The following is a 17,892-nucleotide window of genomic DNA, read 5'->3' as shown; positions in this document are numbered from 1 at the left end:
CGACGACCGACCGAGCAGCGGACTTCGAGAGTTCAAAGCTTCGTGTGACGCGTGTGAGATCACCACCGTACGGGAAGCAGGCGGCGAGGTGAGCCTTACTCATCACTAGGCGTGTCACTACGGCATCAATGTGATTAGAGCAACGGTGGGAGGAGGAGGAGGGGGAGGGGAGGGGGGGGAGAAAGTGAGAGAGATGACCTAATACCCTGAAATAAGCAATGAAGTCATACTACCTGACTCATTCCCCCAGATGACACCAGCTCTCCCGATCACAACATCCCACTGCCTGTGTGTGTGTGTGTGTGTGTGTGTGTGTGTGTGTTCGTCGGTAGAGGGTGAGGTGAGCGTGTGTGTAGGTCACCAGCTTCATGTGCAGCAGGTGAACTTGTGTTTAACTGTGTTTAAAGATGGAAAAAGTGCAGACGTGTGTTTGTTAAACCGAAGCATTTGTTCTCTGGTTCCAGTTTCACAAATGTGTGGTGGTTAGCACTGTCGCCTCACAGCAAGAGGGTTCCTGGTTTGAATCCCGGCTGGGGCCCTTCTGTGTGGAGTTTGCATGTTGTCCCTGTGTCTGCGTGGGTTTTCTCCGGGTTCTCCGGTTTCCTCCCACAGTCCAAAGACGTGCAGGTGTTCGGTTCATTGATGACTCTAAATCACCCGTAGGTGTGAATGGTTGTCTGTCTCTGTTCGTCTCTATGTGTCCTGTGATAGACTGGCGTCCTGTCCAGGGTGGACCCCTGCCTCACGCCCGATGTCAGCTGGGATCAGCTCCAGCCCCCCGCGCCCCCGACAGGGACAAGAGGTTGAAAAGGAATGAATAAATATCGTTTAGGTTCTTGAACGTGTCACCTTGAGCTCGGGGAAACCACGTGTTCAGCATTTATCACCATTTATAGACTAAATGATTGACAGAGTCATTTAAACTTCCCACATTATGCTCAATTTCAGGTTGGTGCTTGTATTTTCCAGTTTCCACTAGAACATTTACACATTTACAGGCTTTAATGTTGACAAAACCACATTTATTTATCTCATAATGAGTGTCTGATTTAGCGCGCCTGTCTCTTTAAGACCCCCCTCCTTAAAAAAGCCTGGTCTGCTCGGATTGGTCAGTGTTTCCGGTTCTGTCATTGCAGCCGGGGGATGACTGTAACAGCGCTTTCTACCTCTAGCTATGACATCATGACGTACAGAAGTCCTGATGCCTCGTTTAAAGGCCTGAACACGGGAGCATCTCTCTGTGGATCGCTCATTTCCTGTACTTTCACTGTATTTATGTAGCAGCTTAATCCAAAGACACCTGGAAATGTCACTTTTTTCAATGCGGGGCCTTGAATATGAATAGATCCAATTAAAATAACCACTTTAGTGTCATCACGTGGGTCACACCGCTCACTGAGGAAGTCCCAAATCACTGTAAAAAGTGAATGAACGTACACAATAGACGCGTCAGATCTGTGAGTGTAACACACACATTGACGACACTGTGTTGTATATAAAAAGGGGCTTGATTAATGTGGTGGTTTTCGCCGACGTACCCCAAAGACAGAACAGAGTTTGGGATGAAAGGGCGTCATTTCCTGGGTCCCTGTGTGTCGGTCGACCTGCAGAAAAGAAACACTCAGTTACTTTAAATGTGACGAGTTGTTGTTATTTTAAAAGCACCTCTCCGAACCCACTTCTCTCTGTTTTTATTAAACTATTGTTCTATTTTTTATTCCACTGTATCATCATTATGTGCTGTCGGTCCGTCTGTGAGCACTTGTTTTGCTGCTGCTGTCCTCTCGACTGTGGAAAGAGCTCACAACAAATAAAAACAAACAGGAGCAAATAAAAGTTAAAAAAGAGAAAACCAGAGGAGGGAAAAGCCCCGCACAAAGTGGCCTCTGGATTTAGAGTTGGGTCAGGTCAGCTGATCGACCCCACGGCTCTCGTCAGCTTATGAGCACAAGATGTGGTATCATTTGCATGAGGTCTTACATCATCCCCGAGAGCCCGCTCACTCTGGCACGTGGTGCTTAGCCAACACGTCCCTTTGTGCTCGCACAAGCCTCATTCAAGGGACAGCGGGGCACCCGAAAAGTCCTGAAAAGGACATCTGTCCCTGGAAGTCAAAGGGTTGTCCTTTAGGGATTCTCAGACATGTCTTTACAGCCTGTTAAGCCTGTCCCCTTTAGAGAGACACATATGTCCATAGGTGAAAGCGATATTTGCACGGCCTCCTGGACAAAGAGGTCGGTGTGTGTGTGAGTGTCTCTGCGGCACAGTAAACCACAGCAGCTCCCCAAAGATGCCAGTCAGCCTTTCATCCGGGGGAAAAAAAGAGAAACAGCACCCGACGACCAGATGGTCAAGATCATTGAGGGTTTTTTTTTTTTTTTTTATGTGCAAGTAACATGACCTCAGCACTCAGGGCTTCACAAGTATCCTGCAGCTAACACGCACACGCACACACGAGTGTACAAATGACAATTGTAGCCCACAGCAATAGACAGTGAGGCCTGAATGAAAACCAGACCTGCTGCGGTGCATTCAGAGAACAGAGACAGTTTAGTTCAGGGTCACCAAGGTTATGGTGTACAACAGCATCACCAATCAGGCCTCCAATGGGCCACACCAAACTCACACATCCAGGCAGACAGCAGGGGGAGAAACACTAACCCAGATCCATGCTTTTTATTGATCGGGGCTCTGGACTCCCAGAGGACCCCATTTAATGGAAATCCAGACGACCTCTTGGCATATTCGGCGCACCGCGAGAGGCTGGCCCTCGCGGGCCTGCGTGGGGTGCTCGTCTCCATCCCAACCACGCTCCCGCCCAATCCCCTGGCCTCTCCGCCGGGTGGGGTGGGGATTGGGGGCAGACCTCCTGAGCCCACCCTCTGCTCCTTCATTTATCACGCAATCCTGTTCTCCTGCTGCTGTTTTTTTTATTTTATCATCCACGTTATTGTGCGGAGCGGGGATGTTTTTAATCCTGGACTCACACCAGGAGTCTCCCTGCGAGCTCTCGTCTGCAACGCAACCTCGGGGGAACGAACCCCGTCCCTGATTGGCACCCAGAGAGTGCGTCTAGACTGTGATTATACATGTAAATACACCTGCTCCGTCTTTGCGGTGCCACTTTATCACAACAGTTGTATTGTTTCTATTTCCAGAGCTGGTGTTTGAAGAGTGTTGTGATTACACTGTTGCTCCGTTTTATGTGTTATTAAAAGGCAGAAGGCGTTCTCACTAGAAATGCTAAAATATTCATGCAGAATGTCTCCAGGAGTCACATGCCATGCTCAGTGTGTCATATAAGGCAAAATGGAAGGCGGCGTGTGTGCGTGCGTGCGTGTGTGTGTTTTTGTCATTACGGTTGAAACCCAGTTAAAACGCCACACGCGGTGGGGGAGCGATACATCGGATTTGCTGGACGGGGTTAAAATGCACAAGTTATCCGAGTGAATTCAACACCTCCTCTCGTGGGAACACGGAGCAAACACATCAAGAGACTTCACAGGAATTTCATCCAACAGCAATTTAGATATCAGTGAACACAAAGTCCAGCGTTTCCCTGCAACACGTGTAAAGATCTCTGTTTTCTGGTGAGGAGGAGAAATCAAAACAAACAGGGAAGTAGTGGAGCATTTGATGCTGTTGTTGGTTTTTCAAACATCCCCAGAGTTCGCCTTGTCATTCAGGTAGATCCTTACGTCACTCATACATCCCACCATGCATGCATGCATGTATGTATGTACAGATGGGTACTACAGTTAAGACACTTTGAGGACATCAGTTGCACACGTGTGGCAATTTACACACCAGGGCCGACGTTTCCTCAAAGCTTTATTGATGCTGGAGTGTGGTAATAAATTACAACCCAGTCAGAAAACAATTACATCACATGTGAAATGCCCTCACTTTAGTGTATTGATTGGTTTATTGCAGGTAAATGCACATTTCCAGGTTTGAGTGCGAGTGAATGGGAGTTGCAGGTACTTTTCTACCTGTTTGAAACCTAAACAATGTTCTAAAAAGGGGAAATGTCTGACTGAGGGTTAACTGTGTCAAAATGTGGATTTCTATGTATCAATATTCTTATAGTGAGCATCGCTGCAGTTTGAGTCTTTGTGTTGTAGCCTACTACAACCATGCCGTCAGGCGTGGTTTCTGTCGAGGACATCTTGGGGAGTCTATACGAACGGCGCGGTTCTTTGTTCACCGGGGCTGCTGCTGCTGCTGCAAGCCCGCGTGTGTGTGTGTGTGTGTGTGAGTGTGTGTGTGTGTGCGTGTGTGTGTTTTTCTTAACGGGAAATGTGCGAGGGCTTTTCTGATGTTCCCCGCTGCATAGGGTCTGCAACGCCTGTCTGACAACTCCCTTTCTCTTCTCCTCCTCGTATACAGACCCCCCCCCCCCACACACACACACACACGCACACACCACCACCACCACCAATACACCCTCTCCCCCCTCTATACATAACATCCTCATGCGCAACGGCGCCGTAGACAAAAACGCGGTGACCTGCCGCAAAGCACGGCTACATAAAGGTGGGCGGACCCCCCCCCCCCCTCCCTTTCAAAGAAATGTCACAAACTCCCAAAAATGCCCGTCAGATGCTCCACGACCCCCCCCCCTCCCCCCTCCTAAAATGCAGAAGCTGCTCGTTTTTTTGGTTTCTCAGTGATAAAGTTGACATCATCCTTCTCCAGACGGCCATGTGCGCACTGCACTTGCCCCTTTTTCAGACGCGACTGTTTACATCCCGGCTTTTCTTACATAAGTCGCCCAAATGCGGTGCTCAGGCTTTAAACACTGCAGCTCTCGAGCCTGCGGACGAGTGTGCGTGAACGCGAGTGCGGTGCGGGAGGAGGAGGGGAGAAAAAAAAAAACCCCGATGAGGTGTTTTTCTTCCTTTTTCTATAGGTGACGGAGGCGCCTCGGTGTGGGATGCCACGGGCTCGGGAACCTGAGACGGAATGGTACAACGGGAGGGCGGCTCGTTTTGTCTCGGCGAGGAGGGGAGCTGTGTAAACCAGACTGGGTGGAGCAACACATCGCCCGCCCCATCCATCGTGCAGACGGCCTTGTGTCCCGTTTGCCTGGAGCTCGGATCGGAGAGAGACTACTGTACTGAGAGTGTGGCGGATCGAGAGAGAGGGGGCCGGTCTATGGGAGGGACTAGCGCAAAGGGGGGAATCGGAAGGAGGAGGGGGCGAGGAGGAGGCGGCACGGGTGCTGTTTCTCCAGTCTCTTTCCCCTGTCTTTGTCTCACACACTCTTTTGTTAGCCATGCCTAGCCTGCTGGTTCTAGCAGGGATCATGGAGAAAAATGGGGGCTTCGCCGGGGATCTGGCCGGCTCCGGCTTCGGAGGCGAAGGTCTCCTTGTGCCGCCCGACGAGGAGGAAGACGACTCCCGTGCCCTCAGGGTCGCGCTGGGCCAGTTGTCTCTGCTGGGGCTCGGGGAAGGCGAGGACGGCGGCGGAGCCCCAACAACAGGAGTACAGGACCGGAGTAACAATAACAACAACCACCACAACCACACGAACAACGTCGGAGGTGGCGGGGACACGGCGATCCTGCAAGGGAAGAGCAAGTTGTGCGCCCTGTACGAGAGCTCCTCAAGTGAGACGAAAGGACGAGGCTGCAACATAACAGAATGCGTCCCAGTGCCCAGCTCTGAACATGTGGCCGAAATAGTGGGGAGACAAGGTAAACCGCTGGCTTGCAAATTATTTCCCTCCAAACTTGCGCTTTTATCCCGCTAAGTGCGCCGCGTCCGCCCCGCCGTGCGTTCCCGTGCGCTCTTGTTTTTTTTACTGTTTTGTTCCCTAACTGTTACCTGGTGTTATTTGACAAAGAAAAGGGAGTGGTGTGTGTGTGTGTGCTCGCGTGTTTTTTTGTACTCCCCCGAGACATCAGCCTCCCACTTTTTTTTCCTGCTCGCAAGTTCCCGTGCACTCGTCGTTACGCGCACGCGTTTGAAACAAGTCGGGCCGTCGCTTTGTGTTTTTATTTATTTTTTTGGCTTTTTGAGTGATTTTTTTTTTTTTTTACTGAAGAGAGAAAGAGAGAGAGAGGGGAGAGAGAGGGATAGAGAGAGAGAGAGAGCCCCCCCGTTCCCTCCTGGGCGAATTATTCTACATCCACGCCATCAATGTCACGGCGCACAGACACACTGGAGCACGGAGAGCACTTGCTTCCTTTGTCGTCTGAGACGCGCCAGACTGTTCAAAAAAGGCAACGTGCAGCCGGCGGAGAGAGGAATGTCTCTGCACTTTGAATTAATGGCTGAGGAAATAACCAAATGTACACGTTTGGTCTCAGTGGTGGTGGTGGAGGAGGTGGTGGTGGTGGTGCCTCTTTCCAAAAATATGTATTGAGCTCGTTGTTTATGTTGCGCACTGCCCCAGTGACACAATTGGACAATGGAGCAAGCGTGGTCCACTTGTTTTTCTCTCTCTCTCTCTCTCTCTCTCTCTCCCTCCTCAAACGAGGGGAGTTGGAAAGTTCAATTCCAGACACGTTACAGTTGTGCCTTTTTTCTTACAGTTTGGTTTTTTTTTCCTCTTTATTGAACAAAGAGCTGAAGTTGAATGACAGCAGCTGTCAAACAAAGGTGTGAAAGTCGGGGTGGGGGTGAGGGGAGGGGCGCGTTAAGACAGAGCCAGACACACGGGATGGCCTTAAAGGGTGACTCAGCGAGAAGTTGCACCAGGAAATGGGAACCCCCCTTTTTTTAAGAATCATTAAAACAAAAGAAAACATCAGAAAAAAACTAAATATTCTCATGTTTTTGCTGGTTTGCGGTGAATGTGTTGTGTAGATGTTGTCAGGTGGTGTTTCACTCCATCCCTCTTCCATATCCACGTGCATTTGAGCTGCTGAGCTCGAGCCTGAGTTGGTTTTTTGAAGCCGAAAGTAGGTTTTCCTCGTGGCTGCACCCCCTCGTTATCTGTTGTGATGAACCCAGGGGTGAGAGAGAGGAGGGGGGGGGGGGGGGGGGGGGGGGGGGGCAGAAAAAAAACAAGGACAGGGACGGGAGGGCAGTATAGCATCTAAAAGCTGAATGGGAGTCACGCCTTGGAGCTCAGCACAAGGGGCTCCTCATGAGCCCCACTCCACTGCACACTCTCAATGCCACATGGTTGCCTGTCAGGAGAGGGAGAAATAAGGGGGTCGGGCTGAGAGAAGCACAAAGACCGCAGGGTGGGCACGGCACCATCAGCGAACCCTGATTTATCCTGAAAAACAAACAGGTCTCGAATATTGTCACAGGGGGTTTTGAGGAGTTGAGATAGCGTCCCCCCCCCCCCCCCCCCCCCCACTAACACGCCCCTTTCTCCCTCGCTGTTGTGGCTCTGTGCATTTCGTCTGTGCTACCGAGTACCCCCATTGCGTCCCCTATTCTTTACTCTGAAGTGTAAGTTTTGCATTTTAACGGGGTAACCGAAGGCGGCCGGAGGGTGGATGCAGTGCGGCGAGAGGGCCCTCTTGCCTCGGCCGAGAAGAAGTGCTGATTTGGGGGGATTTGAGAGGAGCTGTTTGTCTGATTCGGGGCCTTCGTTAGTCTGCTGTACGCACACGCCCCCTTCTTCGCTGGTGGATCTGGTAAACACGAGCATCGGGCCACGAGGACAGGCTCGGGTATGATTGTATTCTCCTGTCAGAGTCACAGGCGTTGATTACCGAGGATGCTCGTGTACCTTCCTCTGGAGCTCCTCACATCGAGGGCGGCTTATGTTTGGAATCGCAGGCGCCCCTCACAACACGGTTCATCGGCTGCAAAATAAAATTGGCTCCGTTGACCTTAATTTCTGGTTTTCTTCGCCGATTGTGTTGACAGATAATTCTTTAATTGGGGCGTTCATGTCAGATAAATAAAAGGTGCAAAGTAGTCACAGAGGAGGCGTTTGGCAGCTGCTCGTTGGTCCTCTGTGGCACGAACAGGTCTGGGGCATTTGCAGATCCTGGGTATGAGCGATACTAAACCCTCAGAGCGTCACTATCCTTCTGTCCGCACTCCGGTTCCCTGGGAAGTAAGTGTTCCTGAACAAAGTGGGCCCATTTAGTGGCATTAGAGCGACATTCGTCTTCAACTTAAGGCTTCTTTGAGCCTTTTGATACCTGCTGCTGTGATTTTCAGATAGGTAATGCAGTGATGCGCTGTGTGATCAGAGGCACCTGGAGTCTGGTGTGATGAGCCGGGATTTGTTCACTGAATAGGTGCCCGGTGGTTCCTGTTTGTCCGTAGAGATGCATCGGCCTCTTTAAGACGAGGCCGAGACGAGGAAGTCGTCAATAAATGTCTTAATGAGGAAGCTGCCTGGATTTGTGAATGAGAACTGACCCGAGTGATTCTTCAGGGAGAGTCTTTACGTGTTCCTCTTGACCTCAAACGCACCCGACACTCCTCCTAAATAATTACTGATTTACTCTATGTCCTGTTCTGTCCCATTACAATGTCAGGTCATTTGTCATGAGATAACATTAACCTGCACTCTCTCACAGTGAGATTGCCTTAAAAGCCCCTGACAGAGGAAACTATCGCAGTCTGATCAGAAACAGCGCAGATGCAGAACAACAAACGGCACAAAAAGCACACGTGGGTCGACTGTGTTGTGTGGAAGTTCAAGGAGAGGTCAGGAAGTGGTTGCATCTGGTCTTTAAAGCCCCGACGTCGACGCTGGCCAATGCCTCTGTAACACCCATGTATCTCTTAGTAAGCTGTGTGTCTGATTTAGCCCTAATAAATAAGTGCACTGGATACACTAATGCTAAGTGCTGGAAACCTCATAAATCATGGTAATTACTCTGTGTATCCTTTCCCAGTAAAAAGCTGCGACGAGTTAAACTGGTCACAATTGGTGCATAAATCAAAATTGTGAGGATTTCTGTTCGTTAGGTTGATAACAAAGTGTATTCTCACCATTACACTTGATTTGTGAGTCACAAAATGTGTCTCGCAATGTGTCAACGCCTGGTGTATGATGCTTATTCATTTTACAATGTATGTTGTTGACTCTGCAGGTTGCAAGATCAAAGCCCTGAGGGCCAAGACCAACACCTACATCAAAACCCCCGTAAGAGGAGAGGAGCCGGTGTTTTTAATCACTGGCCGGAAGGAGGATGTTGCACTGGCCCGCCGTGAAATCATCTCTGCTGCAGAGCACTTCTCCATGCTCCGGGCATCCCGCAACAAGCTGGGGGTGTCGTTTAGCGGCTCCCCGCCCACACCGTTGCCAGGTCAGACCACCATTCAGGTGAGAGTGCCATACCGTGTCGTGGGGCTGGTAGTGGGGCCTAAAGGCTCCACCATCAAACGCATCCAGCAGCAAACCTGCACATACATCGTCACTCCCAGTCGAGACCGCGACCCTGTCTTTGAAATCACAGGGTCGCCAAGCAACGCCGAGCGGGCCCGCGAGGAGATTGAAGCACACATCGCCTTCCGAACAGGAGGCCTGCACGACCACAATAATGAGAATGACTGTCTGGGGCCGAACGGTGGAAGCAGCCCAGCGGGCAGCAGCGGTGGTCTGGAGAGCCGGCTACAGCAGGTGTGGGGGCTGCAGGGGGGCCAGCGCAAGCCTCTCACCAGTAGCTACCGCCAGAACTTCTCAGATGCCATGGTCGGAGGGGGAGGAGGAGGAGGCGAGGGAGGGGGAATCTACAACAAGAGCAACTTCTCCAGCTCCGGAGAGAAGCCGTGCTCTTATTTTGGATCCGAGGGTACCCAGAGCTGGGGCGACCCCGACTACCCTAAACAGGTGGCCTTCTACGCCCAGCAGCGGTCCAAGAGCTTCGGTGGCCTCCCGCTCCCCCTGACCAGACTCTCCCCCGGCTTAACCGAGTCCTGCGGAGGCGGAAGCAACAACAACTCTTCAGTCACCAGCATCGTGGCCGTGTCAGGCTCACCTCACGCCCAGGCCCGCCGCGCCCACAGCGAGCCCACCTCAGCCGGCGAGGGTTTCCCGGGCCGTCTGCCAGTGCCGGACTCGCCGCCGGCCACCGTGCGGGACTGCATGACCTGCTTTGAAAGCAAAGTGACGGCTGCCTTGGTGCCCTGTGGCCATAACCTCTTCTGCATGGAGTGTGCCATCCGAATCTGTGAGCTCAACCACCCGGAGTGCCCCGTGTGCCACACCCAGGTCACGCAGGCCATCCGAATATTCTCTTAAGGAACCACATCCGTTTTTAATCATTAGTTTCGTCCGTGTTTGTTCAATAATTATTTACTGTTATTATGATTATTATTATAATACACATTTTTGTTTTTCCAGAAAATTTACAAACAATCAAGCAGATATTTTAGAAGGCACTGCTTGCTTTACTAAAAAGTATAAGAAATATTTTTAAGTTTTTCTTTTATATATATATATGCATATATATTTTATAAAAGTTTTGTTTATAAGAGAAGTATAGTACCTTGCATCTTCAGTTTTTGGACTGCTGCTGTTTCTCATTCATGGACGACAGCGTAGGCAGAGGTAGACAGTAATGTGAACATTTTATTATTCAAATTTTTTATTTTGCCATGAAGTGGGTTTATATGGAAGGAAGAGGACGATTGTCCAGGTACCCGATCTGCACCTGACCGACCCGGAACGTCAATGTCGTTATTAGAAGGAGAGAAAACACACAGAATTTCCATTGCACCTTACAATCATCTTGGTCTAAAATAGGGTTTTTCAATCACACCACGAGATTTTCAGGAGCTGACGTGAAGGCGAATTCAGCCTTTTTCAGTTCGACTGTGATCGTGGTTTGATTATAATCGGTCCAAAATAGATATTAATTCTAACAAAATGTGAATAGATTGGAGTCGTGTGCAAACAAAAGACAGCCCCTTATTTCATTCTTATACCTTAAAGTCTTATAAATCAGATCGATGCTTAAAAAAAAAGGAAATAGGGCGCTCCATCGTTTATTTATTGGTCTCGTCATTCACAGATAGATGAAAGTTGTATGAAGTATCAGTAAAACCTTCTTTCCAGCAGCCATTGATTACACTCTGGTCACTGCAGTTTGTTGAAAAGACTCAGTACTGCTCGCTCCTCGTGGCACTTGAAAAAGCATGTGGTTCCTCGGTCGGCTTAAAGCACTGATTTAATTTGAGGCCGAAGCCTTGGAATTCGTCCAGTTGGCTAGTTCTCGATATCTGTCTCCCCGATGGACTTGTTTCAAAGCCACCTTAACCGCGCTTTATTGTCTCGTGTGGTCATTTGGCCACGGTCGCTGAGCGATGTAGGACACGGCGAGAGCTCCAGTCAACACGCGTTTCTCTGAGGTGTGCGCCGTGAATAAAGAGGAGGGTTAGGACGCGGACAGAAGCCGAGCAAAAACTGTTAAATTGTTTCCTGAATCAGCGGCGGATTAAAATAGTTGACTCCTGTAAAAACACACAGTCCCAAATCAGTAATCCTAACTCCAGCTCCCCAGCAGCAACAGCGCTGTGTGTGTGTGTGTGCTGCGAGGGGCCAGCTGTCTCCCCTGTAATTAGCAGAGCTGTACAGGAGCAGGTGTTTCATGGCACACTGTAGCTGTGACCCCGAGTTGGATGTCTCGCCTAGCCCCCTTTTCTTTCTCTCCTTTCTTTGGGAGTGGCTTTTATGTCCCCCCCCCCCTCCCGCTTACAGTTTGATCGTTTGCTTTCGAAGGCCTCTCTGAGTGGGGCGCATTGTCCGGGGCCCGGTAGCGGCTTGGGCTGTAGAGTGCTCGGACACGGCCTGGATCTGCTCATTCATAATTAGGCAAATGGGTTGGTCCAGGTGCGGACCGTGTGGGGACTCTGGAGCCTACACGAGGGGTAGGACAGGGTCCCGCAGCGAGCCCCCTACTGCCCCGCCCCACTGTTACAAGCACAGAAGGGGCTGGATGGTCTGGATGCAGCTGGGCGAATAGGACCCCCTCCTTCCACTCCCTCTTGCCCCTTCCTCCCCCCTTTTTCCTCTCCTTTTCTGCTGCTCTGAGCTATCCCTAGTGGGGAGAGGGGGCCTCTTTTGTCCCAAAAACACACACACACACACACACACACACACACACACACACCAAATTTGAAAGACACTAGCTGAATTTGGCAGCGTCTGTGAAACGAGGGGAGGCTTAGGAGCGAAATAAATTATCTACAGTTATCAGGAGACACCCCCAGTTACCTGTTTTCAACGTTAAATCGCAAAACACGCCGCACAAATTCTGAAACGTGTGCACGCACCTACAAAAGAAATGCAGGATCTTATCACACACGGGGGGGGGGGGGGGGGTGCAGCATTAACTTCCCCTCCGCTCCCCAGCAGCAGCAGCACAGCCCTGATATGTGGATGGGGTCCTGTTTGTGTGACAGCGCCAGTGCGGATGGTGTCAGCCCGCTACTGTACGGGACATCCTGCAGCTGCCCCTTCACTGTGGGCACCGATGGCAGCGCCCCTCGCTTTGAGCTTCCAGAATGAAATCAGACAATTGTAATTGACAGGAAAGCAGAGGAAACGCCCCATTTAACCAGCACTCATGCTGAATCAAATTACACACCCTCTGCGTCTGCCTTAGCCCCAGCCTGGGGATTTCTGAGGGCTAGAGGAGAGCGGATGGGGGTAGGGATTAAAGCTGTTGAATGATAGGAGGGGAGGGAGGTGGGATTCATTTTGGCTGAAGAGAGAAAGAGAGAGAGAGAGAGAAAGAGAAGCATGCTCGGAAAAAATGGAACCATGCAGATCTGGAAATTTTATTGATCATTCGCGTCCTGTGGCGGCGTTCGAGCCGTCACGTGCCGGCCCCGGGGTGATGACAGGAAACCTCTCGTGTCCTATCGGAGAACAACTCGGCTTCTGTCTCCAAAAAAAAAAAAGGTTACAGATCGTGTCCTCCAGGACGCAAACGCCCCTCCTTTGTTAAAAGCAACAACAAACGAACGCGTGGAGCAGACCGCAAAAAAAGAAAGTACCCTGAAATCTATCAGATGCAGAAATAAAGAAGAGTTATGATTTTATGGATGGAGGACTTGCACAGAGGTTTGGCCTAAGCTTTCAAAGTCACATTCAAGGCGGCGAGACGCTGCTCTTTGAACTTTAGTATTTTAGTTATTTTGTTTTCCGCCTTAATGTTTTTTATCAAAAATATCGCCGTTGCTTCGGCGTGCGTACACACAAAGGTAGCGACTTTGGCCTTTTCACAGCACCGCCCCCCTGAAACCAACTTTTTAAAGTACTTATTTTTTAGAGAGAAGAATGTGAATCAAACTGTTCGGGGTGGGGGGGGGGTTAGAGGGATTCAGGAAATTAGGCTCTTAAAACACTTTACTTACAAATATAGAGTAAAGCACCTTATTACAAAAACACGCGCGTTTAATTAAAACCAAACCGACCGCTGATGGTGAAAGACATTTCAGAGACTTTGAGAGACATGCACATAAGGATTCCCTATCATTTTTGTTGTATCACGGTGGTTCTCGTTCTTCTTAATAGTAGTGCCGGTGACTTGGGAGACCCCTCGTGCGTTTAGCCCCCCGCTCGTACTCCCTTGAGTTGCGCGGTGGTTGAATGAGGAGAGGGCTTACTGGAGATTCTCCCTCTCTTTGGACGCCGTGTGAGTTAATGAGTATTGTACTTTATGGGAAAGCACTCTGAGCATCTATGTAAATACAGTATGTGTATCAGGTCTGAGGATCCAGACAAAGGCCCCGCTCACAGTGAGGTTTTGATTATTTTTACAGGGCTGAGGGGGTCGTCGTCAGTGTTTTTAACCTATGGAATTCAAAATGTCTTTTTGCGTTTTTCGGGAGAGTAAATCTTTTTATATATGCGTCCCGTCATCCTCTTGGACTATAATAGTATATACGATAGATCCATACGTTTAAGACATATTATTTAAACTGATTAACGTAGTATTTCATCCAAATATATAGATGAGAAATTAACCAGACACTACTATAAACTGTAATAATGAATATCCTTTTATGTGTAAATCCAATCTCGAATAAGAAACCGGAGTGAATAGCGTGTGTTATAAACCCCCGGGTGAATAAATCTGTTTCTATATATATATTAGGATGAAAAGCAATAATAGGACTATACTGGGACAGTGAACAGAGGGGCCTGCTTAGTCAGTTCTTTAAATAATAATCTATTCACTAATTGACCTTGATTATTGGGATGATACCGTCGCGTCTCTGTCTCACATCTGCTTCAAATTCATCATGGATTCGCACCAGAGCAGAAACAGAGATCTGGTTAATTAGTAACTTTCTTTCAGGATGAGTAATATTGTTCTTGTCGTGTTCATCAGGGTCTTAAGACGTTTGATTGCGTGTTATTTTTTTATGTTGAGTATAAATCCGCTCGCGGGGGGGTTGGGGTCGAGACAAACTTAAGGAGTCCTTCTCCTTGAATGGATGAAACTGCGATTTTTCCGCGACTTAAGAGGGAACTCTCGCCGCGCCGTCAAAGTGTAAACGAACAACGAGACCGGAGCGTGAGCACCGAGGTCTGGAGCGAGTGACTTTGCTCATGACGGACGGATGTCTCGAAGGCTTTGGTCGGAAAAAACCACAGCGGTGAGAAGAGGAGGGCAGGACGCCGCGCTGTGATGTACCGTACCGGTCGCCGACGTCGACTCTTTGCCCTCCTTAGTCTCGAAGTCGCACACGAGGGCGGACTTAAAGCATATCTTAAGATGATCTCTGTTTACATAATAAGTTTCTGATTTCACGGCTCTCGTTTTTTTACTCGTTTTGCACCTTTTTTCTCGTTGTATTGTTTTTGAAAGAGAAGGAAAAACAAAAAGGTCAGACATAGCCAAAGAACAAAAAACACAAAAGGAGACAGGACTTATCGCTCGAGTTAACTTATTTTAGCGTCTGTTTTTTTACGGAATCAGGATTATTAAGCTAGAACGAACTCCGTTTACCCAGAAGTCTTAGAGGCCACTCGATCGATACCTGTGACAATTATGGCATATCATGTTTCAGTGTTGTAAGATTCAGTTCATGCTACAGAGGCGCCGGTGACAGACTCACCTCTCCCCAAAGAGATCAGCTCAAAGCACAGCCTGGCACTTACGCTGTCCTTGGCGTAGCTGTCTATTGTCATGGTTAGGTTAACGGGAGAAACCAGTCCAGGGGGCGCGTTGCTCTTCTCTGAACTTGCCTCGATGCGGTGAAGTTCAGATAATAAGGGACTGCCCATGTGATTGAGATGAAATAGACTTTGTGTTGACAATGACGAGCCAGTGAAAATAGAGGCTGAGTCCCTAATTCGAGACCCTTTAAAGTTAGACGTGAACAAGGCGACAGTGTGATGGTGTACACGACAGCACTGTGATGCGAGTTAACGTCGAGCCATTAGCCGTCTCCTTAAGTTCGACTGCATGTTAGTGAAATATAGCACATTAGGTAAGATTTAAAAGAGTTAAGATCGCATTTAGAACTTCATCAGCCTGAAACCTGAAGTGTATAAAAAGCTTTACGACCTTAAAGTGAACAAAAAAAAATCATATATTTACCGCGTAGTTTAACCGATCGACGCTTAAAGTTTAACTATGACTCTTAAGAATACGCTACGGTGTAAGTTTCATTTGTCCAACTCACCCGGTATGAGATACTCTTGGATTGAGCGGAGCGACAACGGGCGGGGCGGGGGGGGCGGGTTAGGGACATTTGATTGGTTAAGTTCTTGTTAGTATTATTTTTACACTCTTGTATTAAGCTTACTATGATAGTAATGGTAGAAACTGTTGATGTTCTTCTTCTCTTATGATATGAAAAAGGTCTTTATGCATTTACGTAGAGTCCCTTTGGAGGAGCGATAGGAAATCCTTATTTTCAATGGATGCACTTAAGCAATTGTACCAACCTGTCTGAAACACATTGAGCAAGAAATGCATTTGAATGTAAAAACAAAAACAAACAAAAAAAGATTAAAAAAAGACCACTCGACTCAATGCACTCCTTACGCTTTTTGGTTTTCGTCGATTTACAAGTGAGCTTTAAGTTTTTCGTTTGTTTTTTTCGGGAGAGAATTTGCGAAACAACGTAGACTATATTTGAGTTCTTCCACGTACGTTTATAGAAAGTGACTTAAAATGAATAAAAAAAAAAAAGTAAGAAAAGACATATTACAGTTTCTCAGATCTATTTTGCTAACATGGGTTATTATTTCATAGAAAGCAGAGGAATAAAAATAAACAAAAAGTCAGTATCTGGATGTTATTTATGAAAAGTACAAAAAAAAAACAAATGAAGTAACATATTTATGAGTAACCTCGAGAACATTTTTGTTTTTTAATTAAGAAAATGACAAGAAGTTAATATATTTCTAAACACAGGGAGGTCAGTTTCTACTACTAAGTGATAAAAAATGAGAAAAAGAAGTTTAGAAGTTTTATTTATGAAAGCTGCGGACGCTCGCCTTTCCCACGCGGACTTCCTGTTCCTGCGACGGGACGAGAGTCACGCGGGGACGAGAGAGAGTTTCCCCGCGGACTTCCTGTTCCTGCGACGGGACGAGAGTCACGCGGGGACGAGAGAGACTTTCCCCGCGGACTTCCTGTTCCTGCGACGGGACGAGAGTCACGCGGGGACGAGAGAGAGTTTCACCGCGGACTTCCTGTCCCTGCGACGGGACGAGAGTCACGCGGGGACTAGAGAGAGTTTCCCCGCGGCTGAAATTTTAACTTCAGACGTGCGCTACCTTTAACACCAGTGCGCTCACAACGGAATAATTACAGAAAATAATATAATATTTTTTAGAATTTGGAGATATTTTAGTCACAGAGCATCAATTTTTGTGCCTCGATTCTATATTTTTCCTGCATCGGCGCTCTTTGTGCAGCGCTGCTTGCCGTTAACCCCTCTCCCCCCCTTCGACTAACCCCATGTTACTGACTGAAACGCAGAACTCATTTCCTCTGTAATCTAAACTCGCTTTTACTTATCGAACGTATAAAAACATGTTACGACTGCAACGCTTGGAATGGATGAAGCAGCCGTGACCCTCTCTCCAGCGCGGAGAGGGTCACGCTTAACTTGTACACACTTTCACTCATACATTTTTCTACATCTACTACTCGGACGGTTCGCGATCGATAGCGACGGAGCATAATCAGCTTGAAGGAGACTTCCCCTAATGCGTTCATTAGGTGAAAGCGTGCAGATGGAGCGGAGGCACCTACGCGAGGGCAGCGGGCGCACTGTGTAGTAGATCTATGTATCTAGACGCACACATATACACACACACACACAACAGGTTCATTAACGTACTAGCTTGCATGTATGTTGTATGGTCACTTAGACAGGAGAAGCGGCGCAGGTCCCGCGTTATCGCTTAGCGTCGGCGCACTTGGGCGGTTTCTCCTCTGTAGATTTTCATAGTTGAAGTCTCTTTGGAAAACCGGGACGTGGACGCGAGTTTGGAACCAGGCGAGGAGATCGTTTCAGTCCCCGCGTCAGAGCTGGATTTTGTATTTCTTGCTGATTACAGACTGTTCGCATCTCATGAATGAACCGTTTCTGCGTCAGAGTCGATGCAGAAACGGAAAACTTGACAAAAACACACTACAATGGCACATTTTCTGCTGCACGTTAAAGGACGGGGGACTGAAGCGGCGCTCGCTGGTGAAGCTCGCAACCTTTTTCCAAAGAGGCCGACACAGTCTGACAGTTTGTCTTTGGTAGCGTTTCCAATTTTTTCCAGCACAGTAGAGGTGTTTCATACCGGTCTAATAGTGGTTGTAGTGCATTAGTATTTGGGCCGGCATCAGCTGGCGTTAGTTTCTGGTTTCTCTGTGAACAGTGAACGAGGGTCGGCCAACGTGGCCCTCGGTGGCTGACCGTCAACTTTGATGGATGGATAAAAAAAAAAAAAGTCTTTTGAACTCTGTTACAGTATGCCATGCCCGACACGGCGTGTGATAT

At 48.5% G+C, this 17,892-nt stretch overlaps 1 protein-coding gene across 1 annotated transcript; it reads left to right on the top strand.

The window, feature by feature from the left end:
• Positions 1-5,242: 5,242 nt before the first annotated feature.
• Positions 5,243-12,259, top strand: mex3a (mex-3 RNA binding family member A). Its single transcript, XM_083918983.1, has 2 exons — positions 5,243-5,699; positions 9,018-12,259. The coding sequence occupies exons 1-2, from the start codon at positions 5,279-5,281 to the stop codon at positions 10,166-10,168; spliced, it is 1,572 nt and encodes a 523-aa protein (XP_083775109.1). The 5' UTR covers positions 5,243-5,278; the 3' UTR covers positions 10,169-12,259.
• The last annotated feature ends 5,633 nt before the right edge of the window (positions 12,260-17,892 follow it).

This window comes from Echiichthys vipera (genome assembly GCF_963691815.1).
Source record: "Echiichthys vipera genome assembly, chromosome: 8".
NCBI classification, from domain to species: domain Eukaryota; kingdom Metazoa; phylum Chordata; class Actinopteri; order Perciformes; family Trachinidae; genus Echiichthys; species Echiichthys vipera.
Note: the sequence above shows the minus strand (reverse complement) of the source record. Positions and strands in the feature narration are given on the sequence as shown.

What these genes read in the sequence shown, in the direction of transcription:
- mex3a (XM_083918983.1), top strand. Translation starts at nt 5,279, where the DNA reads ATGCCTAGCCTGCTGGTTCTAGCAGGGATCATGGAGAAAAATGGGGGC. An exon ending in CGAAATAGTGGGGAGACAAG is followed by an intron (nt 5,700 to 9,017) that starts GTAAACCGCTGG and finishes TTGACTCTGCAG; the next exon opens with GTTGCAAGATCAAAGCCCTG.